This window comes from Plasmodium coatneyi, chromosome 10 (genome assembly GCF_001680005.1).
Source record: "Plasmodium coatneyi strain Hackeri chromosome 10, complete sequence".
In the NCBI taxonomy this organism is placed as follows: Eukaryota; Apicomplexa; class Aconoidasida; order Haemosporida; family Plasmodiidae; genus Plasmodium; species Plasmodium coatneyi.
Window position 1 is genome coordinate 899,299 of NC_033565.1, and position 23,545 is coordinate 922,843.

At 45.1% G+C, this 23,545-nt stretch overlaps 7 protein-coding genes across 7 annotated transcripts; 4 read left to right on the top strand and 3 right to left on the bottom strand.

Annotated features, from left to right (window-relative positions):
* Nucleotides 1–402: 402 nt before the first annotated feature.
* PCOAH_00029980 (MB2 protein) lies at nt 403–4,503 on the top strand (the record flags this gene model as incomplete). The annotated part of the gene is made up of 1 exon (XM_020059800.1): nt 403–4,503. One exon carries the CDS (start codon nt 403–405, stop codon nt 4,501–4,503), a length of 4,101 nt encoding a protein of 1,366 aa, XP_019915424.1.
* Nucleotides 4,504–5,071: 568 nt separating this feature from the next.
* On the bottom strand, nt 5,072–7,010 carry PCOAH_00029990 (Uncharacterized protein; the record flags this gene model as incomplete). The annotated part of the gene is made up of 6 exons (XM_020059801.1): nt 5,072–5,201; nt 5,307–6,166; nt 6,280–6,340; nt 6,467–6,570; nt 6,703–6,773; nt 6,905–7,010. The coding sequence occupies 6 exons, from the start codon at nt 7,002–7,004 to the stop codon at nt 5,072–5,074; spliced, it is 1,326 nt and encodes a 441-aa protein (XP_019915328.1).
* Nucleotides 7,011–8,403: 1,393 nt separating this feature from the next.
* On the top strand, nt 8,404–9,393 carry PCOAH_00030000 (Uncharacterized protein; the record flags this gene model as incomplete). The annotated part of the gene is made up of 1 exon (XM_020059802.1): nt 8,404–9,393. One exon carries the CDS (start codon nt 8,404–8,406, stop codon nt 9,391–9,393), a length of 990 nt encoding a protein of 329 aa, XP_019915201.1.
* A 381-nt stretch (nt 9,394–9,774) lies between these two features.
* PCOAH_00030010 (tRNA pseudouridine synthase) lies at nt 9,775–11,263 on the bottom strand (the record flags this gene model as incomplete). The annotated part of the gene is made up of 2 exons (XM_020059803.1): nt 9,775–10,325; nt 10,384–11,263. 2 exons carry the CDS (start codon nt 11,261–11,263, stop codon nt 9,775–9,777), a joined length of 1,431 nt encoding a protein of 476 aa, XP_019915451.1.
* A 2,075-nt stretch (nt 11,264–13,338) lies between these two features.
* PCOAH_00030020 (40S ribosomal subunit protein S14) lies at nt 13,339–14,725 on the top strand (the record flags this gene model as incomplete). The annotated part of the gene is made up of 4 exons (XM_020059804.1): nt 13,339–13,466; nt 13,572–13,776; nt 14,080–14,257; nt 14,397–14,725. The coding sequence occupies 3 exons, from the start codon at nt 13,605–13,607 to the stop codon at nt 14,500–14,502; spliced, it is 456 nt and encodes a 151-aa protein (XP_019915414.1).
* A 776-nt stretch (nt 14,726–15,501) lies between these two features.
* Nucleotides 15,502–18,156, bottom strand: PCOAH_00030030 (RAP protein; the record flags this gene model as incomplete). The annotated part of the gene is made up of 2 exons (XM_020059805.1): nt 15,502–15,600; nt 15,715–18,156. The coding sequence occupies 2 exons, from the start codon at nt 18,154–18,156 to the stop codon at nt 15,502–15,504; spliced, it is 2,541 nt and encodes an 846-aa protein (XP_019915320.1).
* A 2,543-nt stretch (nt 18,157–20,699) lies between these two features.
* On the top strand, nt 20,700–21,683 carry PCOAH_00030040 (Nif-like protein; the record flags this gene model as incomplete). The annotated part of the gene is made up of 1 exon (XM_020059806.1): nt 20,700–21,683. The coding sequence occupies one exon, from the start codon at nt 20,700–20,702 to the stop codon at nt 21,681–21,683; it is 984 nt and encodes a 327-aa protein (XP_019915500.1).
* Nucleotides 21,684–23,545: the final 1,862 nt, after the last annotated feature.

Genomic DNA, 23,545 nt, shown 5'->3' on the forward strand with positions numbered 1-23,545 from the left:
AAATAGGTGGCCGTTAAAATGCCGACAAATTGGCATGCACTCGCGGAGGACGTAGCGCGTGGGCTGTTACGCATCAGTCGAGTGTTCCCTTTTTTTTCTTAATTTTTTTCTTTATCTTTTGGCGTGTACACTTGCGTGTAGCATGTTTGCACAGCGAAGACCCTGCTTTGCTTAAGCTTAAGAGTAAGCACTCCGGCACGTGTGGGAAAATGCCGGGACAGTCTTCCAGTCCTCGAGGTCATTCTGAAGCCACTCGGGAGGAAGATGTGAGCACACGGTGCGACGAGAGAAATTAGCAGCGGAAGGTACCCCCACAAAAGTTAACCGTTAGAGGAAACCCGGAAAACCTGGAATGATAATCCGACAAGGTTTGTCCGTCCTCTGACCGCCCACCACTCAGTGATGTTCGGCGGCTGGTTGCTTGCACCAACCATATTGCTCATATTACTATATAGCTCTCTGTGCGTGAACCCCAACTGCTGCTACGCTTATAAGTTACCCACGGGAAGAGTCAACACTCGGGTATTTAACCCATGTGTGCAATTAAGACAAAGGAAAAGTTCCCTCGTTCGAGGGAACTACGATGGTAGGAATAATTTCTTGGCAGCTAAAAGGACGGTTAGCATTTCTTATGGGGATATACTTGGGAGAGTTGACCTCTTGGGTTCCCCATCGGGGCGGAGTAAATCCCGTGGTTGGAATACGGCACGTAGTTTTAGCGAAAGAGTAGCGGTGACACAGGCGAAGTGGCAGATCGGGAACACCAACTGGGGAAGTGTGAGAAAAAAAAAAAATACATACCTGTTCCTGTTTAGGAGTGACTATAGTGAATACCCACCCACTGGGCGAAAGGCCAAGGGACGGAATTCCGCCATCTGTGCAAGACCTCCAAAAAAAGTCGAGCGCAACAGCAAGGAGGAAGCAAATCCCACTGGGGACGGAGGAGTAGTTAAAAGTGAAAGCGTTACAGATGCCGAAGTAATAACTCCCCAGGGGGAAAACAACAAAAAGAGGAAGTACGCCAAAGTGAAAGACGAAAAAAAAAAAAAAGAAAATTTGCCAAACGATCATGGAGAGCAGTTCACTGGGGTGGACACCTCTTTGGAGAAAAAGGATGCGAAGCGGGCGAAAGGCGTGACAAAGCTTGGCAATAAGGTAATACGTGGTGAGACCAGTGATCCGACGGAGGCAATGAAAGATGATTCGTTTAGAAGAAGCACCAACCCAGTGAGGAGTAACCAAAGGATTAAGAATGAACCGGTGCACACCACTGATCGTGCGAGTGCCCACGGCGTACATGGACAAACCGTACCAGCGTCGTATTACCAAAAGAGGGGAAACGAAAAGGGGGCAAGTTACAAAGACAACCAACAAAAGAGCGGCACAACCGATGCATACAGATACCCCCTCCTAAAGGAGAGCCATTCTAAATTGAGAACCCCCGAGGGAGACACGCCCAGTGAAGACAACATCGGGAAAACCTTCGAAGGGGAAGTATACTCAGTCAGTCCGAATGCAGTTCTAGTGAAAATAAAAAATACAAACCTTTTTGGAATGCTGTTTAAAAAGAGATGTAACTTTGGAGACGATGTGGCAGATCTAAATGAGTACTTCAAACTGAAGCAGAAAATTTTCGTAAAAGTTTTAGGAATAAATACAAAAAAAAAATTGTACTACTTAGGGAACATAATTAAATACAATCCAGATGTGGAGTTGAAAAAAGGAGACACGTCAAAGGGGTTGATCACCAAGTTGTGCGAGGCGTACATATTTGTTAAGGTTCTGAAAAATGGCAGCACTGGGTATCTGCACAGGTCGAAATTGTTTCCCCCATTTGTACCACCTGTGGGGGAGAAGCAGACGGGGAGACATAACCACAGGTGGAACGACTTATTAAAAAGGACACAATTCACACAGCTGTTTAAAATATGGGATATTATAGACGTCGAAATTTATGAGAAGCCGGATGAAAACTTTAAGTCCAATTTTATATTAACCATCCCGGAGGAGTCCAAGACGTTTGGTAAAGTGCTTGCCTATTTTGACTCCCTGTCGGAGGGGCTTCCACATGAAGGGGAAGTGAATCAGGTAGGAGGTGACGCATTAGTGAATCAAGCAGGGGCGGACCTATTAGTGAATGAAGGGGGGAGTATCCCGTTGGAGGATCCCTCCGGTGGGGATGCAGCAGACCACAGGAAGAGGAGAAGTAGAACAAGTCCATCAAAGGAGGGACATCATACGGATAAAACTCGTGATGAACAGAGGAGCACCCCCCCCCGTGGGTACCCTTTTTTAAAAAAAAACAAAGAGGCACTCCATAAGGATAAAGCATCCACGAAGGTGTGCCGGGTGCCCGAAAATGCAAGCTTGTCCGTTTTTGCGAAAATTACAAAAATATCTTTATCCTCGTTGAAAAAATTTTTTATAATTAACGAGAGTAGGGAGTACCATTCGGGGCATCCACTCAGTGCGGATCAGATGAAAAAAGCGAGTGATCATTTTAACGTCAGCTGTGTCATCGACGTTGGTGGGGGCGACCTAGTGGAAGACGCCCAAAAGGTGGAAGCAATTACCCAAGATGTTTGCCCAACGGTGGAAAGCAGCGGTGGAGACAACGTGGGAGTTACTCTGGAAAGCTCCCCCGGGAAGGAAAACAACAACGAAAAGGAGGAAGTTCAAAACGGTGTGAAGGCAAACTCCAATGGGGAAATCAAAGTGGGGATAAACAATAGCCGTGTGGCAAACAAACCACGTATTGCTTCCCCCACGGAGGAACCAACCGAGAAAAGTAAAAAGCGAAACATTGTGGTTACCTTCATCGGGCACATCAACCACGGAAAAACGTCGCTCTTCGATTATATATGTAAAACGAAGGAGAGGGACAAGGAAAAGGGACTCATAACCCAAAATATAAGAGCCTTCAAAGTGAAGTCGAAAAACAATGATTTCACATTTACACTGATTGATACGCCAGGACATGAAGCTTTTATGCCCATTCGAAGCAGAGGAGTGAAGATATCAGACCTGAGCATTTTAGTAATTTCCGGAGAGGAAGGAATACAAGAACAGACAGTGGAATGTATAAAGCTGATTAAAGAGCATAACATCCGAATTGTAATCGCAGTTACGAAGATGGACTTGCCTAACGTATCGGTGGATAGAATTGTTAACGACCTAGTGTATCATGAAATATATACCGAAATGAATGGTGGAGATGTGCAGGTGGTTCCTTGTTCGATTTTCAATGCTGATACCATGGATAAGCTAGTAGATGCAGTATATTTAGAGTCCGCATTTTTGGAGTTACCATTAGAGGAGAATAAAAATGGCCAGGGAGTTATCCTAGATTCTTACGTTGATAAAAATGGAATCGTGTCCATTAATTTGGTCCAGAGTGGAACCCTCCGAGTGAATGATTATTTCTACACAGGATCATCCTACGGAAAGGTGAAAATGATGAAGGATCACCTGAACAAGAAGGTAAACTTTGCATGCGCCTCCGACCCGGTCATGGTGGTAGGTTATGAGAAGAATTCCGTGCCTGTTGCAGGAGACAGATTTTATGTCGTACAGAATGAGGCAGTCGCGGAAGAAATTGCGCAGCACCACAGGAGTGAATTGCTGACTTCACAAATGCGGGGGTTTAACTACGGGCCGGAGGAAGGAAGCCTGGATCGCTACCGGGAGTACATCATTAAGGAGGACGCCGTTACTACCCCCCATGAGGAACCAAAAAAGGATGGTCAAAACAACCCAGGGTTTGAAAAAAACACAACGGAGGGAGACTCCCCCCAAATGGAAGATAACCCTGGAGAGACCCCCACAGAAGAAAGCAACAACGAAAGGGAGGATAACACTTTTCGAGAAAAAGACCTCAAAACAGTGTATGTGAATTACTTCGTCAAATGTGATAAACAGGGGACGATTGATGTTTTAAAAAATTGCCTCCAAAAGTTAGAGGTCATGGATACACTGCACCGAGTTAGAAACAAAATTGTCTACTCCAGCATCGGAGACATAACCGCCAGTGACATTACTTATGCTCAAAGTTTCGACGCCATTATTATTGGGTTTAACGTTAAGCTTTCAAAAAGTTGCCCCAAAAATGTAAAACATCTGTTGAACGCTGCAAAATCCAGCAGCCGAATTATTTATGTGAATGTTTTGTACGATCTGATTGACCAGGTGGAAAAGGTAATGAAGGAGAAACTGAGTTCCAAGCCGAAAGGCACATACAAAGGGAAAGCAACCATTTTAAAAGTTTTTAATGTGTCTAAACTGGGCAAGGTGGCCGGGTGTGTGGTCAACAGTGGAACCGTTAACAATCAGAACAATGTGAGAATTTTGAGGAACGACCAAGTTATCCACATTGGAAAGATTGTATCTCTTAAGATTGGCAAGGAGGAGAAGGAGCAAGTTAAACAGGGCGAAGAGTGCGGCATGGGCTTTGAGGACTTCGTGGATTTTCTCCCGGGGGATACGGTCGAGTCGTACGAGGAGTAGGCCCGGTTATCGGTGTGGATGGCGTTTCGATTTGCTGCTTCGTGAACAGAGCAGGGATATACAACTTTAGGGCCCACCATCTAGGGGTAAAGCCTCAATGACAAAATGCTCTCGTGGGGGCTGCACCGGCGTGTCTGCCTTTCTCTGTTATTATTTTTTTTTTTTTTTTTTTCGTCCTTCTTCCGTGTAGAAGGGGGAACCCGTATGCGTGTGGCTAAGCGTATCCAATCAGCCGCAGACATGTGCACTTATTTGCTCATTTGTCAACTGTGTCACTATTTTTTTAATTTATACAAGGACATACCTTTGAAACCGCTTTTTATTAAGACAAAACTCTTTATTCGTTTATGAGGAGGACATTTTTTTGCATTCCACATGGAGAAGCAAAAAGAAACAAAAAAAAACAATTCGTTCAGTATTTTAAAAAAAATTGTCATATATACTCTTCGTGCAAATGGTTGGGAGCCACAAATGTGTTTGTGCAAAAACAGTTAACAAGGTGAGTTGTGCGAAGCGGCAAGTGGATATTCACACGTACGCTGATTTGATGATCATGTCCTTTTTTTTACTAGGCCACCTTGACGCTGGAATACATGGTTTCCAGGCTGTCAGTGTCCTCCTTAAAAATTTGCAGTGTGGATTTGTCCAGGGCGAAAATGTACGTGGTGATGACTAGGCAGATGAAGGCGCAGAGTAACCTGAGGAAAGGGGGTAGCATCATGAATGGAAACAAACAAGGAAAGGTAAAGGAAAAAATATATATAATGTTCCCCCCTTTATTTTCATATTTTGTTAGCCTTTACCAGTAGAGCCCTAAGCCCAACGCGATGTACGACTTGAAGGCCAAATACGGAGCCACTATGGTGACCGCGTAAAAAATGGACGTGTTCAACCCAATGGCAGTTCCCAATTCGGATTCTTCTACCCGCTTTGTCATTTGACTAGTGCCGCATATGTATAGCAGGGCACCTCCACAAAGAGGAATGGACATGAAAATAAGGACGAGGTATTCATTTGCCCCACATAAAGAAAGTGACAGAAATCCAGCTAACGTTAAAGGTATAGAAAACTTGCAGCAGGTCATATCTCCTAGGATGGAGCTTAAATAAGGTGCGAACACTCCCTCTGCAATAATGGTTAGCAGTCCTGCATACGTCATTAGGTAGGATGTGTGTGATGGAGTTAGCTTAAACATATCTACCACGACAGGAGCAAAGGCAAACTTTGTCATTAGAATTGGAAGCAAGCCAAAGAGAATTAGCAAACACATTCCATAGGTCTTCCGGAAAAGATTTAAGATACGTATATATTCCTTTTGTATGCTAGTGAGTATTTCTTTTATTTTTATTTCTCCTAGGTTGACTGGTTTTAAGAGCTTTGGATCCTCACTCAACGTTTTGGCTACATACAATGCTGCTATTTGTGATGCCAGTGCGATGAACAGGTTGCCTCTTGGACCCACAAAATTTACCATAAAACCGGCGATGAGACTGCCTAGGATGATACCCATGCCGTAACTGAGGTTCAGGTACCCGATGGCGGCCGTCCTGTTTTCGCTGTCTGTCTTGAGGCACACAAGCAGGGAGGAGGCTTGGAAAGCTTGCATGAAGAAGGAGGGAAGGAAACTCACGTAGTACGTCCAGGTGTCCCTGCATGCGGGGAGCTGCCGAGGGGGGATGATCAAGAAGAACAAAATGTGCGTAAATTTCATGACAGACATACAGGTGCGGTTTCCCTGTGGGACAGAACCCAATGGCGGTTGTGCGCGACCCTCACCATGAGGTACATCAGGCTGGAGGAGCAAAGGGACAAGTAAAAGGATTTCTTCACGCCCCATCTGCGGAAGGAAGGGGAGGCAACACATGGTGAGGGGTGCCACGGGTCGTGTGCGGAAGTATGTATGCACGTATGCACGGTGTGTATGTGTGGATGGGTAGACGTTCCAACGGGCCCTCATTTTAACATATCAGCGAGCCTCCCAAAAAACATGGACCCCAAAAACTGGAGTAGGGAAAAAAGGGTCAAGAGGTATCCATTGTGTTCTATGCCGGCGTTGGAGCTGATCAACTACGTGTAGTTGTGTAGAGCGGGTGAATATGTGCAGATGTGCGTTTGTATACTAAGGGGGGTGGGGGAGCTGGATTGATCTAGTGACACGTGAGGCCGCTTTTCCTTTCAAGGAAGCACATGCTTACTCACCATGTAGGGTAGCATAGCAATTTGTATTGTATAGCCAATCCCGTAGAGAACGTTTATCAAATGAGCTTTACCTGAAGGAGGAGAAGGGGTCACCATTTTTATGGTCACCCAGAGGGGCGGGATCTACCGAATGCGAGAGTTGCTAATAGCGGATCCCCTATGTATGACGCGCGGGAACGGTTGGACAACCCAGTGGCATTACCAATTGATGAGAAGAAAAACTTCTTTTCCCCCGGGACGACCTCAGATGGGTCCCCTGCGACATGGTCGCTTTTGTCTAGCAGGGTGGAAGTGACGTCCATTTTTTCTATTTGGGTTTCTTTTTCGTTATGTGGGGCGAAGCGAAGTTGCGCAAAGAAGCAGTCAATTTTCTCAAACGGAAATGGATGAGCACACCGACAAGACAATCACTTTGGATGATGCGGGACAGACAAAATGTGAACGTGTTAATTTCCTCTTTGGGGAAATTTCTTTTTTTTTTTTTTACAAAAATTTACCAATGAACGTGTGGCATTTACTAGACGATTGAAGGAATAATGTAACGCACGTCTACAGTGACGTGGTTTTCCGGAAGCATATTTTGTCCTTTTAAAAAAGGGAAGAAGAGGTGTACGTACTCCAAGGGGCGGTCGGCATGGAGTTCACTTTAAGTCTCATCATCTTTTGGGGACGCTTCCCGTGGTTGCTCAAAGGAGGGCGGCACGGCGTTCCAATACATGCGTGAGTACATACGTGTGTGTCCTTATTCATGAGGTTACACGTTCGCACGTTGTCTGGGTTCGGTTGAACGAGGAAGCCTTGACAGTGGGGAGAACAAAGGAGATTGGCTGAACTAGGGGGTGTGCGACCACCCGAAGGACGGCGCGGGAGAAGACTTTTTCATCCTTCCTTAGATATCCTTTCCTTCCCTCTTTGATTATCCTCCCTTCTTCCTCCTTTCCCCAAATGACGGTGCATTGCGTAGGGTCGCACCATGCCAAAGGCCACTTGGACGCATAGAACGGGGGAAGTGCTTCCTGGAGGGGGTGGGTGGGGAAATAATAAAGCGCCAAGAGGTGCGAACAAAATGTGGCAACCCACTCGTGCAGCACATAGGTGGTCCTTTCATTCTCATGCGTCATGTGATGAAGGTTACCCTTCGCCAGTCGGATTTTCCCCCCTGCGGATTTTTTTTTTTTTTTTTTTCCCCATTTGGTAAATTAATGAAGATGAATTTAAAAAGTTGATATGTGAATTCGCTGCCCATCTGTGATCAAATAGCACTTTGGGACATTATGACCCCTGTAATTTTTGTGCTCATATTTTTACTGCGTTGCATAGTGCAGCATTGTGTGAGGGGTTACAACGCGCGCGCGCTGCACCGACCTGTGGATTTGTTTCCCTTTCGGGTTTGTACTTCCTTAGCAAGTGAACTTGCGGTGACGCCGCAGGATATGTTCGTGCATTCCGTTACTGTTTGGTTAGTGTTTTTTTACTGTTTCTTTTTTTTTTTTTTTTCCCCCATCGCGGTGTACCAAAACGAATGGGTAATTCCCAACCGTCTCATTTTCCTGAAGAGATAAAGTGAGGTCGGGAGATGCTCTGCGTGGCGCAGTTGGTGCATCCAAGCACGTACATATAGCTATATATATATTTACCTTTTGGCAGTACTTACCTAGGCCGAGCGTGCCCCCCCTTTTGGCTAAGCCCCCGTGGGGAACCATGTCGACCACGAACCCGACGGGGGAAACAACCGAGTGGGACGACCTGCAAAGGAAGTATGGAAATTTGCCCCCACTGGAGAAGGAGGTGAAGGAGGAAGAAATATACCTGAGGAACTTGGAAAAACTCGAGGGAATCAACCCTTTGGAGAAAAAGAACCTGCACGAACTGACGTTGTTGGAGGAGAACTGCGTCGACGAGGAGTACCTGAAAATCATCGAAAAGCACAAAGCGAATCGGATAAAAGAAATAAACAGAAGTAAGGCGCTGGATGTGTTTGGAGAAGTGTACGAAATTTCCAAGGATAATTTTCTAACCGAAGTTAATGAAGCCAGTAAGAGGAACCCCCTGGGTGAACATGGCGGCCGGTCGCTGGAAAGCACACGGGGGGATGAGGATTTAGAAGAGGAGGAAGAAGCAGCAGTTGCAGACGGAACAGAGGGAACGCACGTCGTCATCCATCTCTACTCAGACAACGTTGTAGCATGCAAAGTGATCAACAACATACTGTGTCAGTTGGCCAGAAAACACAAATACGTAAAGTTCACCAAGGGTGTATACAATCGAATTGTGGAAAATTACCCCGAGGCGAAGCTGCCTACTATTCTCATTTACTACAATGGTACATGCATACACCAAATTTGTAACCTACTGAACAGCATAAAAGGAGGAGTAAAGAACTTAACTCTTAAAACCTTTGAACAGTTTTTGGCAAAGTATAATGTTTTGAGGTATCCCTCAAGTTGGATGCACACTGGACAGAGTCTTAGTGACCACACGGTTGGTTCTAGTGATGGGGAGAGTGAGGATGGAGGTCGGTATGCTGAAAAAGGCACCCGCGTTAGAACACATAAACAGTACACTTCGTTTAATATGTTTGGTAGGAAGTACACAAGTGGGGAGGACTACTCCTCTGATGAGGGGGGATTGAAGTCAAAGGGTTATGCCTCCTCCATGCTGGACCGGAAGGTTAGTCGGAATGAGCTCTAAGTGGGGCAAAGCATGTGTGCACTTGTATGGGGAGGCGTCCCACTGATGAATAAGGGTCCTTCGGTTTCGACGTATGCGTTGCGTCCTCGGGGAAGGAGCACTCCATTTTTTGCTGGCTATTTTTCCTGCCTACATTTTTCCCCAATTTTTTTTTTTGTTACAACTGGGTGTAGTTTCATGTTGGAGGGAAGGGGGAGAGACACACGCACGCCTCGAATGATAAAGTGACGTGGTCTCCCCCGTCAAATGAACAAACAAACAAACAAAAAAACATATCACGCCAAATAGGCACACATTCGCAAAAAAGGAAACGTGTAAGAATTGATGTTACATCGGATAGGTGAACACATAAGTATATGCGTGCTTGCAAGCCCTCCCCTATCACGACAGCAACGCCGCGGAAATATCCCCCTGAATATTAGGGGGGAACAAAATTTTGGTCAAGCAGAGGCCCTGTGCGGGGGCGCAGAGCTTCACCTTCAGTGGCTTGCTAAAATGAAGGGCATCCCGTACGTCCTCGTACTCCAACAGTCCGACTCCGACCTGAAGCAGAGTCCCGACGATTATCCTAATCATGTGATAGAGGAACCTATCTCCCTGAATAACAAACTGGTAAATGTTACTCCTTAATTCGTGCAACTCTAAAAAGTAGATGTTGCAAAATGGGTCCACTTTCTTTTGCTTCTCCGTCCCCTTCAACGTTCCGCGAAAGAATTCAAAGTTGTGGTGTCCTATGAACAGCTTGCAGCACTCCTTGATTTTCTCCATGTCAAAGGGGATGGTTGGGTTGCTTCCCCCCTGGCGGTTGATTATGTGCAGGCAGTGTGAGACGTCCGGTTGGGTTGGTAATTCGGTTGACAGTTGGGTCGGCGGTTCGGCCGCTTCTCCCCCACAGTGGAGATCGTCAGAGATGACCTCTTCACGAATGGTTTCTTCACAGGTGGGTTCCTCCAGTTGTTCTTTTTTTTTTTTTTTTTTTTTTTTTCGCACTCCCCCGAAGGAGAAATGCAAACCTCGGGTCATCATACAGCTGCCATGCGTAGTTCCTCTCCAAAGGCTGACTCGGAACTCGAACGTCAAAATTGTACGTGTAGATTTTTCCCAAATTATTAAACCTTACATTGAAGTCAGGGAAGGGTGCATTTAAAACGCCCAGGATTCTTATGTCCTTATTTAGCAATCCATTTAGTGCCATTTTGACCTTATGCAAGTTACCATCACACGGGGGGGGCCTCTCATAAGACACATACTGACACACATATTCCTTCGCGTGGACTCCCTTGTCAGTTCTACTTACCCCTATAAATTCAAAGGCCTTCAAATTGGACTTCACCTCCCCTTCCTGTTTCTTCATTTCATATCCATACCCATGAATTTGCAACAAGCAATTTAAGATGGTGTTCTGTACTGTATCACATTTTGAGTCCCCCGTTGGCGCCTTCCTCTTTTCAGTCGTTCCATTTTTGTAATTCCTCGTTGCGCGTAGGTAGATATCGCTACAGTTTTCAATGCCCGTCCAGCCGCTATAGTTCGTGCCGTCGTAGTCAACGATGAGAAGGATGTTCGTCAGTTTGGGGCGATTTGGGGGGGTCCCCTCATTTGGGAAGTTACCTACCTCGGATGCTTCATTTGTACCAATTGTGGGAGGTTCTTCCTTGAGGATACTTAGCTCACTCGGGTTTGCCTCATCACCAACGGTGTGCAACGCCATTTTGTTTCTTTTCACTCTTATCACACAAAATGACTTGGTTCGCACAAAGAAGGGTCCCCCCCGATGTGTGACCTTCCCTTTGAGGACCTTTTTACAGACCCTTTTGCTTTCTATTTTTAAAAGGACACTCAGATAGAGAAGGAAAAGGACGGAATTCATATTCGAGTCGGTACCAGTGATTGTCTTCTTCTATGTGCTCACTCTGGGGTACTACTCTACAGGTGGATAAATAACACTCTACATGTGTTGCTGGAGAATGAAGTCCTTACAAGAAAATTTAAATGGTACAAAATGGAGTGGTGCGATGGGGAAGCAATAATTGTCTACTTCCGTTTGGGGAAAAAAAAGAAAAATTAAGGTAACCCTTTGGGGAGTGTGCGTACAACGCTTGCTCATTCAACCGATCCGCAAATGTCTCGCGTAGTTTTCCTCTTCCTCATCCCTGGAATGGTGGCCTGAGGACTCACCCCTGTGGCGTCGTTCAGAGGATTTTTCCCCGCGAGGACTAACTTGCAAAGTGGACCCTCTACCGAAAAAATAACCGAAGCGTTATATCGGTACAGCTTTACCCGCCTCAACACACGTGTGCGCATGGGAGGGGTGCAATCACTGCGAAGCGACAACGCGAACGGAGGGTACGGTGATTCGTCACCATTTAATCATCTGTGTGCATTTTTACAAAGTCAAAAAATGGTAGGACAAGACAATAACGGAAAGCAAACTTGCAAGGACATTTTAACTGTACAGGTGCGAAGATTACGCTTACCCGACGTTGCATGTGAGGAGGGTATACTCGTAAATATGCTTTCCGTTTTCCACTGCTGCTCCGGGGCCAACTTAGTTGAGCTTCTTACAGTCGTTAACTGGTTCGTTCCTTTTACAGTACTTTTTTTTGTCTCTTTGTTGCTTCTTTTTTTTTTTGTACTCTCATTTTAAGCCGATCCCCCCCAACGGCGCATTCTCAGCTGTTCTACTCTCCTTTGCTGTTCTTTATTTTTTTTTTTCTTTTTCCACTTCTGCCATTCTTTAATATTAATAAACGAAAGGACGAAGAAGCAAACTACATACTTAGCCAAATATATGGAGCTATATAGGTCCATTGTGTTATTTCCATTTTTTTGATGCCCCGCACTCCGTTGCTTTGCATACGTTGTGGTGGCAAATCTGTCGTTCCGTTGAGGTGCTACTTAAAAATTCACACTGCAGGCCTTGGGGTGTGCTTCCCCCGCCTTTACTTCCTTGTGAGGTGATTAAAGAGGTTTTTTTTTTGTGCAAACTGGGAAAAATAAAGTTTAAAATGGAGGAGCAGGAAATTGCGAACTCCAATATATCCCAATGAGGTATATCTTTTTGAAAAAAAAACTGGCAAGGTGGGTATCTTCACAAAAAAAAAAAAAAAAAAAACGAATAGTTAAAGTTACTTTTTTAAAAGAATTGGTGGTTACCCTTTTTTACTGTGGGTATATGCAGTTGGGGAAAAAAAAAAAAAAAACTTGCTACACGGCGGTGATTATTTCTCGCGGGGCAAACGTGGCAAAATGGTATAATTCGTAGTAGGTACTTTGTAAGAGGGTGCGTGGGGATACATATAATTGTTAACCGTTTGGACCCATCCGCAGTGCACCAGGCGCAAAGGTACACAAAAAAGGTTGCTAATTTTTTTTCCGCGACACGACATGTTAGCTCCTTCTCTTGCAAGGGGCCCTTTTGGCGTGAGTGGAACCGCGACACTGTAAAAGTGGGGACCGTAGGTAATCTACAAAGATGTTACCAACCCCCCTCAACCCGGTACACTTGGCCTTTTAGGGAAATCCGAAGGTGCTTCACAATATCATATGGGTTATTAATGGCGGGTCGAGGAATGGTGATTGTATTTTTTTACCCCCCTTTTGGCGGAACAGAAAGGAAAAAGTGAACAGTGCTTGTTTGCAATACGACCCCATTCGTGCGTTAGTGTATGAACGGAACATTCACATAAGAGGGACCCGTAGGCGCATTGTTCCCTCCCGAAGGTAAAGCAAACTCTAGCATTTTGGGAGGGGCATAAAAAAAAAAAAAATACTGAGGGAAGAAAAATTGCTCCCGCAACAGCATAGTATATTATTTGAAGAGCGCTCTTCGCAATTATATTGGCAAACCCTACATGACATGACACGATACGCGACTCGACATGATACGACTACGACTCCCCTTTTTGCAGAGAATTTTTTTTTTTTTTTTTAACTCCACCCACTGAAGTAAAATAAATCAACAAAAAGAAAAATTGAAGCCAACTTGATAATGCCACGCTGAGGATTTAAAAAAAAAAAAAATTTCCAACAAAGGAATACAATAAAATAACTCCAAGCCAGAGGCGTTATAAGTACCTCCCCGTGCGGCGTTTTTCAACTTTGTAAAACAAGAAAGAGGGATCCACTCTTTATCATTTCGCACTAGAGCAAACTTTTACTATATACGACTGTCGCAGCGACTAGCTATACGCTTCAATTTTCACTACAAGATGGCATCCAAAAAGGTGAAAACCCCCCAACCGGAAACGGCCATTGTTTCCGGCCCTCAGCCCAAGGAAGGAGAATTGGTTTTTGGCGTCGCGCACATATTTGCCTCCTTCAATGATACCTTTATCCACGTCACTGATTTAAGTGGAAGGGAAACCCTCGTCAGGATTACAGGTTAGTTGGAACGCAAAAAAAAAAAAACACCGAAAAAAAAAATACATACATATGTATATATGCACGCGCGAAGGGGGATAAACAGCACCATCACCCCTGTTCTCAACATCCCCGCGAAGTGTAGCAACTGTGCACGTGCCCTGTACCGTTCTTCCTGCTTCCACATCGCGGAGATGTTGCAAACGGGGGGTAGTGATGTCACTACAGGGAGGCTCTCCTATTTGGTCGCAACCCCCCCGCCCTGTTAACCCTTTAACCGCTTTTACCTCATTTTTACCCCCGTCCATTTGAATACTTCCACAGGTGGAATGAAAGTCAAGGCTGACAGAGACGAGTCCAGCCCGTACGCAGCCATGATGGCAGCACAGGATGTGGCAGTTCGACTTAAAGAATTGGGAGTCTCAGCCATTCACATCAAGTTAAGAGCCTCAGGAGGTACCAAGTCGAAGACCCCAGGTCCAGGTGCACAGTCAGCCCTAAGGTAAGAAAAGGGGAGGACCCCCCCTCAAAAAAAAAAATATATATATACATATATAGAGAACGGATGTACGTTATAATGAGAGAAGTGCTTACCAGCACATTACGCACATGTGTATTTTTACCTTTTGCCACCCCTGCAGAGCACTAGCCCGTTCTGGATTAAAAATAGGCAGAATAGAAGATGTGACTCCAATCCCTACCGATTCCACAAGGAAAAAGTCCGGAAGAAGAGGAAGACGTTTGTAAAGCTGTTTACGTGGTCCCCGGAAAAGGAAGAACCTGCCCCATCGCGAAGAGGACACATATGTGTACGTCCACATTTGTGTATGCCGTATGTATATGTACCCGCGCGTAGGGTGATTATGCGATAATAAGAAAGCGAGCGACGGGGGGATTAGAGAAAGCCAAACTGGAAAGGAAGAAGAACGGATGTTGTCTCGCTTTTGTCACGAAGTGGCTGCAGACCAACACAACGCCAGAAGAGGAGCGCAATTTGTGTTTACGCGAATGAGAAGCATGTATGCTTTAACCCCAGTTGCCTCGCGGATCCACCTCAACTTTTAGCTTTATTTTACTTCATTTCAGTTTTTTCATTACTTTTTCTTTTTCATTACTTTTTCCTTTTCTTTATTTTTACTTTAATTTTTTTTCCTCTTTTCCACGTGTGTACATAAACAGTAACTACCCCTCCCCTTTGCAATTCCAAAAGGTATGCCAATTTATTGGTTAACCATATTTACGTAAAAAGGGAAAACGCTCCTCGCGCGAACCCCGCCAAATGTGCACACCATATATGGTTGGCTGCACATAGAAACGGCTTTAACGAAATGCCTCCCGAATTGAGTGATGAGAGAAACTTTTCGGGGAAAAACCCCATTTTGAGGGGACAGATTAAAAAGGTGTGCTAAGGACCACCCGAAGAATGCACGACTGTCTAAAGGGACATCGAAAAAATAACGACGTGGCAAATTTTTTGACAAATAGCCGCACAAGTTGTACGAACATGTGCAGGTAAAAAGTGATTTTTTTTTCTTTGTTCAAGCCTACTTGACGTAAGGTGTAGCCACACTTCACGTAAACACTCAAAATTGCTGTTTTGTGAGGTGACTGAGTTTTTCACCTTGGGAGGAAGGAAGATGGGAAGGGAGTCGTGAAAATAATGCAGACACATGGGGGGATACATGGAAGAATGTGCCATAGTGTCAGTCGCAGGGGTCTCCGCATTGAGTAGCTGATTCCGCCCCTTCATATGAGTATCGAATAACGCTGGAAGTTTTCGCGCAGGAGGGTCTTCTTCTGCTCGGAGTTCATCTGAAGCCACTGGCCGCCGTTGATGGGGATGATCTGCAGGGGTGACAAGTAAGGGTTTGCAATTAGCAGTGGGTGGGAATATGCGCAGGTGGTGTGGGATCAGTGGTGTGTACAGACGGGTGAGGTATCCTACCCTGAGCAACTCACCTTCCAGCCGTGCGCGTGGAGGACGCGCATCTGTAGGGAGACGAAGCCACTGTTCATGTGATCCCAGCTAGCTGTTTCTAAAGTGCGCATCAGATGTTCCTTCCCAAAGACACAAATGCCTATCTTCATCTCCTCATTCAGAAGAATATCAATCATGTAGGGAGAGTTGTCATAAGGTTCAAAGTAGAGTTCATAGGAAACTTCAAAAGATTTTAGCATGTGTGTTAGTTCATTTAATATTCTGTTCCTCATCTTCAAGGCGTCCTTTTCCTTCTTGTAAATGCTAAAATCGTTCCTCAGTGTTTTGCACTTGTCATGCATGCAGTATTTGTACATACAATCCACTGCATCTACGTTGACTAAACAGTGGGGTATCTCTGTAAAACATGCATCGGCAATTTGGTGGAGTCTCTTAAAAGCTTGCGAATCATCTGGGTCTCTTCCCACAAAGGTGGCATTTAAAATGTGGTGAAAATTCTCATTGGTTTTATGATAGTTCGCTACAATGTACGACCAGGTGATGTTAACGAGGCAATTCCTACTCATCATATGATTGTCTGCACTGAGAGATTCTTTTTCTAAGGAGCCTAGAAGTAACTTGTAGGAGCTATCAAAGAGGGGCTTAAAAATGATGTTCACATAAGCACAGGACCACAGAAAGGTGGCCACGTCGACCATTTTTCCTTTTATTATATCCCACTCTTTGTAAACCTGTTCGATGAGTACTTTGTATACGTGCTCATCGTACACATTCATTTTCACGATGGAGGATAGGACCTTCAAAATTTGGAAGACACTCAATCGACTGAGGACGTAGGTGTCCTTCACATAGTCGAAGACATTTTGTATGTAGTTTTTGTGGAACCAAGAAATTTTGGCCAAACTTATGATGGGGTGTATCCATAGGGAAATGTTTTTCGCATGAAGGAGATCGTTCGACCGTTCGCATAGCACATCTAGGAAGTTGTTATACAGGACGATTCGTTTGTTATACGAGGAGAAGCAGTTTATTGCGTGCACCACATCTTCTACGTCTAGGAGGCCAATCAGTTGACTGCTCCTCTGTAGTAACTCACAGATGTCGTTCACTGCTTCTTTTACCTGCCCTCCGTTTTTTTTGTTGTATTCCATGTACTTCAAGCATTTCGCTATTTGGCTGACCGCTTTGGTTTTTTTGCACACGTGGTGATGAAGTGGTGTCTCTGATCTGTCCCCCGTTGGCATCACACCAACATCCACGTTGGAAAAACCACTATGTTGCTGCGTTGATGGGACTGTCTGGTTAAGCAGTAAAGATTCCCCCCCCTGATTGCTCTCCAAACCCACCTGCTCACAGTCCAGTCGCTTCACCTGCAAACTTAAATGGGAACTTACTAAGTTAATCAAACTGACGTACCTTTCGGAGTGTTTAAAATTCGTGGCGACCTTCAGTACGAGTTGGCAAAAGGGCAAGTCGAAGTGGGGGACATCGTTCACCACTGCATCTAAAGTGCTATCGTAGAAAGTGGAGTATTCCTTGCAGAACCGATGGAAGGAGTGGAACAGACTCTTTAGCTGGTCCATGTTGAACTCTCCCACCTTTGCTACACACACGGGAACTAGTTTGTCCAGATAATGCTTCGTCCTCAAGCTGTGCTTGTAACACTCCTCTGCAAATGACACCAGTGCATCTGTGTCGAGGTGCCCCACTTTGGAAGCCATATAATCGTAGAACTCGGAGAAATAAAGAGAGTGCTTATTCAACACGGTTACACAGTGCAGACAAAGTTTGGTTTCGAGTAGGTTCTCCTGTTGATCTGTGGATATCTCTCCCCCCTTGAGCATCTTACCAATCTCGTAACACAAATCACGGATCCTGTTTTTCATGTTTAGTTGGCTCAGTCCCGTTATCAGATCGATCAGACTGTCTCTGTCTATCTGCTGGACGTGCTCACCCACTTGGTTGAAGAAGCTGTTTGCGTGTCTCTCTTCCAAGTTGAGAAGGATGTTTCTTTTATTATTCACCAGGGTCACCGCGTCCGCTACGGACTTGGCGCCTTTTTCCACATTGTTGAGCAGCCCTTTTAGGAGCTCCACATCGGTATTCCCCACTGTTGCACTCCCAAGGGAGTGTGCAGGTTCTGTCCCCACACTGCTCATAAACCTTTGGTACTCCATTTCCTCCTGGTCCTTCCACTTCTCCTCGTCTACGCTGATGTCGAAGGTGAGGCTCGTGGCCACGTTGTCGTCAAACTCGACGCTGTCAAAAGGGGCGTTGCTAAATGGGGCGTTTTCACCCGCGGCGTTGGCGTGTTGAGTACCGAACACATCCCCTTTATCTTTCCACTTCGCGAACGGCTCGTAATTATTACTGCTGGAGAAACTACACTTGGTCAAATGGACCCTGCTGGCAGGGTACTGAACGAGCCTCGCCCGGAGGCTCCTTATGGGGAGTCTTTTCATTCTGCTGTGAGGCGGCCAACCGGGTAACAGGCAACTGGGTGCCTCTGCAAAGTAAAACGACGAACTGGCCGACTGTGCAATCCTACAAGGGAATCATCCCAAAAGTGGATGTAACTTCGTTCGCGGCTTGGCAAAATAAAGCAGCAAAAAAAAAAAAAAAAAAAAAAAAAAGAAACATACCTACATCATCGTGAAGGTACTGCCTCCTGCGCGAGAGCATACTTTCTCTGTTCTCCCACACGAGCGCCCCTAAATTTGTTCGTTCTGCACAAGTACATGCCACAATTGTGCGTGCTTCATTTTTTTTTTTTTTTCACGTGGGGGAATGGTGGCTGTAATTTTTTACGGGCCTGTTTATTCAGTGCATCTTTATGTGCACTGCATCGATGTTCCTCTACTATGTTAGGCGAGGAACGAACGGAAGGCACATAGCATGGGGACAAATAAGGAGGAGGAGACCAACTTGTAATGTATTCATAGTTGAAGCTGTTCGTGTGATGAGGGTTGTGTGCATACATCTGTTTGGTCAAACAACAGGTGAAGGGGAAAAAACCGTCGGTGCTGCACCTTGTTGGGGTGTGTCCCTGATTTTTCCAACACTACGACTGCTAGTACCTGTTTGCACCGTTGACCGTATGAAGTGGTACGAATATGAACGCAGAAGGGAGAGACTCACCCGATTTAACATGCCACTCATCTTAGGTGCGGACACAAGGGGGTCCACATATGCACAGCGATGTTGTAGGAAACCTCTTTGGCCTTTCCCTGTTGCGTTATCAGTTTAACTGTGGAAGCAGTTGCTCATTCAGCAGTCATTCGGGAACGTAGGAAACGGGTTGGAGCTGTGCGGGGTGCATCTCTGCGGTGAGTTGGAAATTCATTTGGCGAGGTGACACATCAGACGGGTGGAACATGGGACGGCGGCACATCTGCAGGGCTGCCTCTTCTCCACCGCCGAGCAAGCAAAAATGGACAGGTTAAAAATATGCAAGCGAAAGAAGCGCAGCCAGATGACAGTCGAGAGGCAAACAGTTTGTCCAGTCTGGCACAAACGGGAAGTTCGTGACGGAAGGGAAAGGAGATCTTCCCAAAAGGGTAATCCCCTTGGTGTATATCAAGTTGGGGTGCATCCGGATATTCAAAGCCACGTTCGGTTACGTCTGCGAAGGCAAACTTCCTACCTCTTCTTAACCAATCCAGTGTGCCACCCTACAGCTACACGAATGATTCGATGTGGCACAGGGAGGTGGGGCATTTTCTTGGGGAGTGGAAAAGGGGAGAAAAGAAAAAAAATAAATAATCTTCTTATGGCATTTGGCCTTCTCAATAATTTGAAGGAGAAGAAGAAAAAAAAAATGAACCAAAAGGATAGGTGTTTATTCTTTTTATTTATTTATATATTTTTTTCATGTTCACAACATGAGGGGTCAAAACTGGTATCACCTTATGGTGCCCTGATTGGGGGAATGAACAGTCAAATTGCTTAGCTCTTCCAAAGGTGTGTGTTCGCGTAGGCACATATAAATACACATGAGTAGTGCTGTGCGTGACCTGGCGATGATGAGTACTGCGTTGATCGCCTCGCAAGGATGAAGCTGCAGAAGGCCTACTGCGTTGAATGTGAACGGTGCGCCGTCGCCCTGCCCCGCGTACGTAAAATGTTTTTCCCCGCAGGGTGCCTGCTAGCCCAATTTTGTGCAATGCCATATTTTTGCCATCCCCGAAAATTGCAAAAGATATTAAAAGGGAGCTCCTCCAGCGCGTCAGCAAAAAGTGAAAAGTGTAAAAGCATAAAAAAGAGGAAAAGAAAAAAAACCGAGCAAAAACGCTAAAGTACGGCAACCCCCAAACGGCATCGACGCGCGACCAAGTCAACCTGACCTCGTTAACCTTCTACCAGAAAGGTGAAGAACGGATAACTTAGGAAGGGAGGCCCCTTTGTTCTAGCTATTTGTTTGTGCCTACGTTCCGCTCAGCTGTTTGGCAGCTCTTGCGTCCGCGCGTGGAGTACACACCCGTGCCGCAAAGGCAACCGCTTCGCAAAGGAATTGCTTCGCGGCGATCTTAAAACAGGAGGAAGGAATTGTGGGCCCCAGTTGGTCCCCCTACCTAGCAGCAGGTGATCCGCGCATCCCTGATTGAAAGAATTACCAGTTTGAAGTTACCCCAAGGAAGTGCCTAAAAAAGTGGGAACCAGGTGAAGTGCAACTTTAATAGGGCCCACACTAGCAGCGAGTGTTGCACGTGAATCTGTAGGTACGCGGTGGAAAGTTGGACCAACGTAACCCCAACGAAGCATCTAACCTGTCGGCGAGTGAGAGGGGGTCCTCCGAATGCCCAAAAGGAGTTATTTCAGAAAAGGCAGAAAATACGGCCACGTTCGGAATCAACAACTGGAAAGGTTCCCACTGGAGGAGAGGTAGCATATATCTGCACAGTGCGAGACAGCGTCTCGATCAGGCCATCTCTCCCAGCCGCTGCCCCGCGCAGGCGCGTAAAATGAAGTGCCCATGTTGCACCCTACACCATAGATTAGTACCAGCATGAAAAGGAGAAGAATAAGACGATGTATCTCTCATCTCTTAAGCAAGCTAACATTTTACGTAAACATATGGCTAAAAATAAAGGATGCCCTCAGGTACGTGTTTGGAACCCTTATCCTGAGGGAAAAGCTGCACTTTAGAACCTATAGGAAGAGGAAGATCTGTCCAAGTATGACTCTAGTATTGGATCTAGATGAAACACTCATTTATTGTACAAAAAAAAAAAAGTTTAGTCACCAGAAGGAGGTAGATGTGTTAATAAACGGGAGGTATTTCTCCCTATATGTTTGTAAGAGGCCATACATAGACCTCTTCTTCTCCATTTTAAACCCTTATTTCGAAATAGTTATTTTTACTACCTCTATTAAGTCCTACGCCGATACAGTGCTCAACATAATAGATGTAGATCACTACATAGATAAGAAATTTTACAGAGAAGACTGCTTTGAAGTGAGCCAGAAAATTTATATAAAAAACTTGCAATGCATAAAAAAGGAAATCTCCAAAATGGTGCTAATTGATGATTCTAATGTATCTGGTTTGAAATACCCCGAGAATTATTTCCCCATAAAAAAATGGCAAGGGGATTTAAATGACACAGAATTGCTGGATATCATCCCTTTCTTTTTGAACTTGAAAAAAGTGAGAGACGTCAGATCTGTGTGTTCCTTCAGGTTAAGGTCTCAGAAGGAGATTAGCAAATTATTGCAAACGGCTCCTTCCAAGCATATTAAGTATCTAACTGAGCGGGGCAGTAACTTTTTGTATTCACCATCTCTCGCCTTTCAAGCCATCAATTATTTGAAAATATTTATGAATCGGTTCAGGTATGCCAGCTCTAAAAAGCAGTGGAATGAATTAGGGAAGAAGATCAACAGTAAGTTGAAGTCCTACCCCTTTTCGCTGTCCAAACTGAAGGGTTCCAGTGACGACGAGCATCGCAAGCGCCACCGCAAGCCCGCGCCCAAGAAGGTCCAGCAATAGCGGTCAAAACTTTGGTGACGGACCTGTTAACCGCTTGGAAGAGCCTTGTTTTTTAGTGTATATGTGAATGTTCCGTGGTGGCGGTGCAGATGGCAGCCCGTGTGGACACACTAGGGGATGCACTGCTTTATACTCGTGAAATGGAAAATTAGAAAAAAAAAAAAAAGAGGCCATCCCCAACCCGGCGGGAGTGCCCAATCAAACAGCGCCTTTCAAATTAGGGTCCCCCTCCGAACGTTTATCTATACTAACCCAGTTTAATTATCACGTGTGTAACTTCCGCCGCCGCTGTGCCGCCACCACCAGTGCACTTGTCCATTGTATAAACCATGAAAAGATTTTTCCCCCCGTGCGTGGGCAGGAAACTCGCGCAAACCACGTAGATGCGCATGTGCACACTCATGAAACATAATTAAAACTTACCACCTCGTTAGCAGCGCCTTTTCAAATGTGTTTCTCCGTTCAGATGCCCCTCCACAGCTCCATCTGGGACAAAAACCTATGGGAAAAACGCAACCCCGCTGTGAAGGGGGCTATGTGGAAAGGTCGCACAAAGGGACAATCTTATTTTTACGCGAATATTCAGTTGTGTGCCAACCCTTTTCTTCTATACCTTTAATGCACCATTTTGTTGGATGCACCAAATCACGTCACCCCTACATGGATGATGAATGTGTTCCTTTTAATTTGAAAGTTTGCTTATCGAACGAATCATGTCTTTGTGTGGGGAGGTGCACAAAAGAGGTGGATTTTTTTCCTTTCTCCCCCTTAGGAACAAGCAGTTGGAAGGTTTTGCTACTTCTGTAGCATTGGTGTTGGGGCAAAAGAGGGGAACAGATCACTAGGATGAATTTGACCAAGGTGTGTAATTTCATTTCATACAACTCGTCGGCACAAAACGGATTGTTTTTTTTTTTTCCTCCACCAGGTTTGGAAATATTCGAGCAATATTTAAGGTAGCACCATTTGGAACGTGTTTGAAAAGCCACCACACACATTTGTGTAAATAACAATACAGTTGTTTTATGTGCAGCCGGAGGGAACGAGCACCAATGGCAGGACAGTGAACAGAAAATTTGTTTAACCCCCCACTGAGGAGAATGCCAAAAAAATTATCCTAGTACTCCCGCACCGTATGTGTACTTAAATTTTTAATCCATGTGAAGGAGGTAAATGGGTCATCAAAGGTACTAACCCTTTGCAGCAAGATGAACACGCTTAGGTATATAAGGAGCTGCCTTTTTTTTTTTTTTCTTTCTTTTAAAACAACATATCATTTTTTAAAAGGGCATGACAAACAAAAAGGAAGAACTTTGAACTATTAAAACAGATGTTCCATTTTGAACCCTCTTTTTTTTTTTTTTTTCCGCGGCACCCTCATTTTGTGTTTTAGCGCAGTGATGTAATACTACGCTCGCCTTATTTTGTTTTTTCCTTTATTTAGAATATGGCTTGTCCGTTTTGCTATTCCTCCATTCGGCAATGATTTCATTCTTCTTCCTGTTGTAATATTTTTTTTTTTATCTTTTTTCTTTCTTTTTCTGCTATTTTTCTTTTTTTCCTCTTTTTTTCTATACACCCTTCGGGTCTACAACCCCCTAAATAATAAAGTAGCAGGCCATATTGCTGTTCCTTAACGTAGGATGACCCTAGCCCTACACCCTTAACCTTTCATTCTACCACCCCTAAACTCTCATTCTACCACCCCGTAACCTTTCATTCTACCACCCCTAAACTCTCATTCTACCACCCCTAAACTCTCATTCTACCACCCCTAAACTCTCATTCTACCACCCCGTAACCTTTCATTCTACCACCTCGTAACCTTTCATTCTACCACCCCGTAACCTTTCATTCTACCA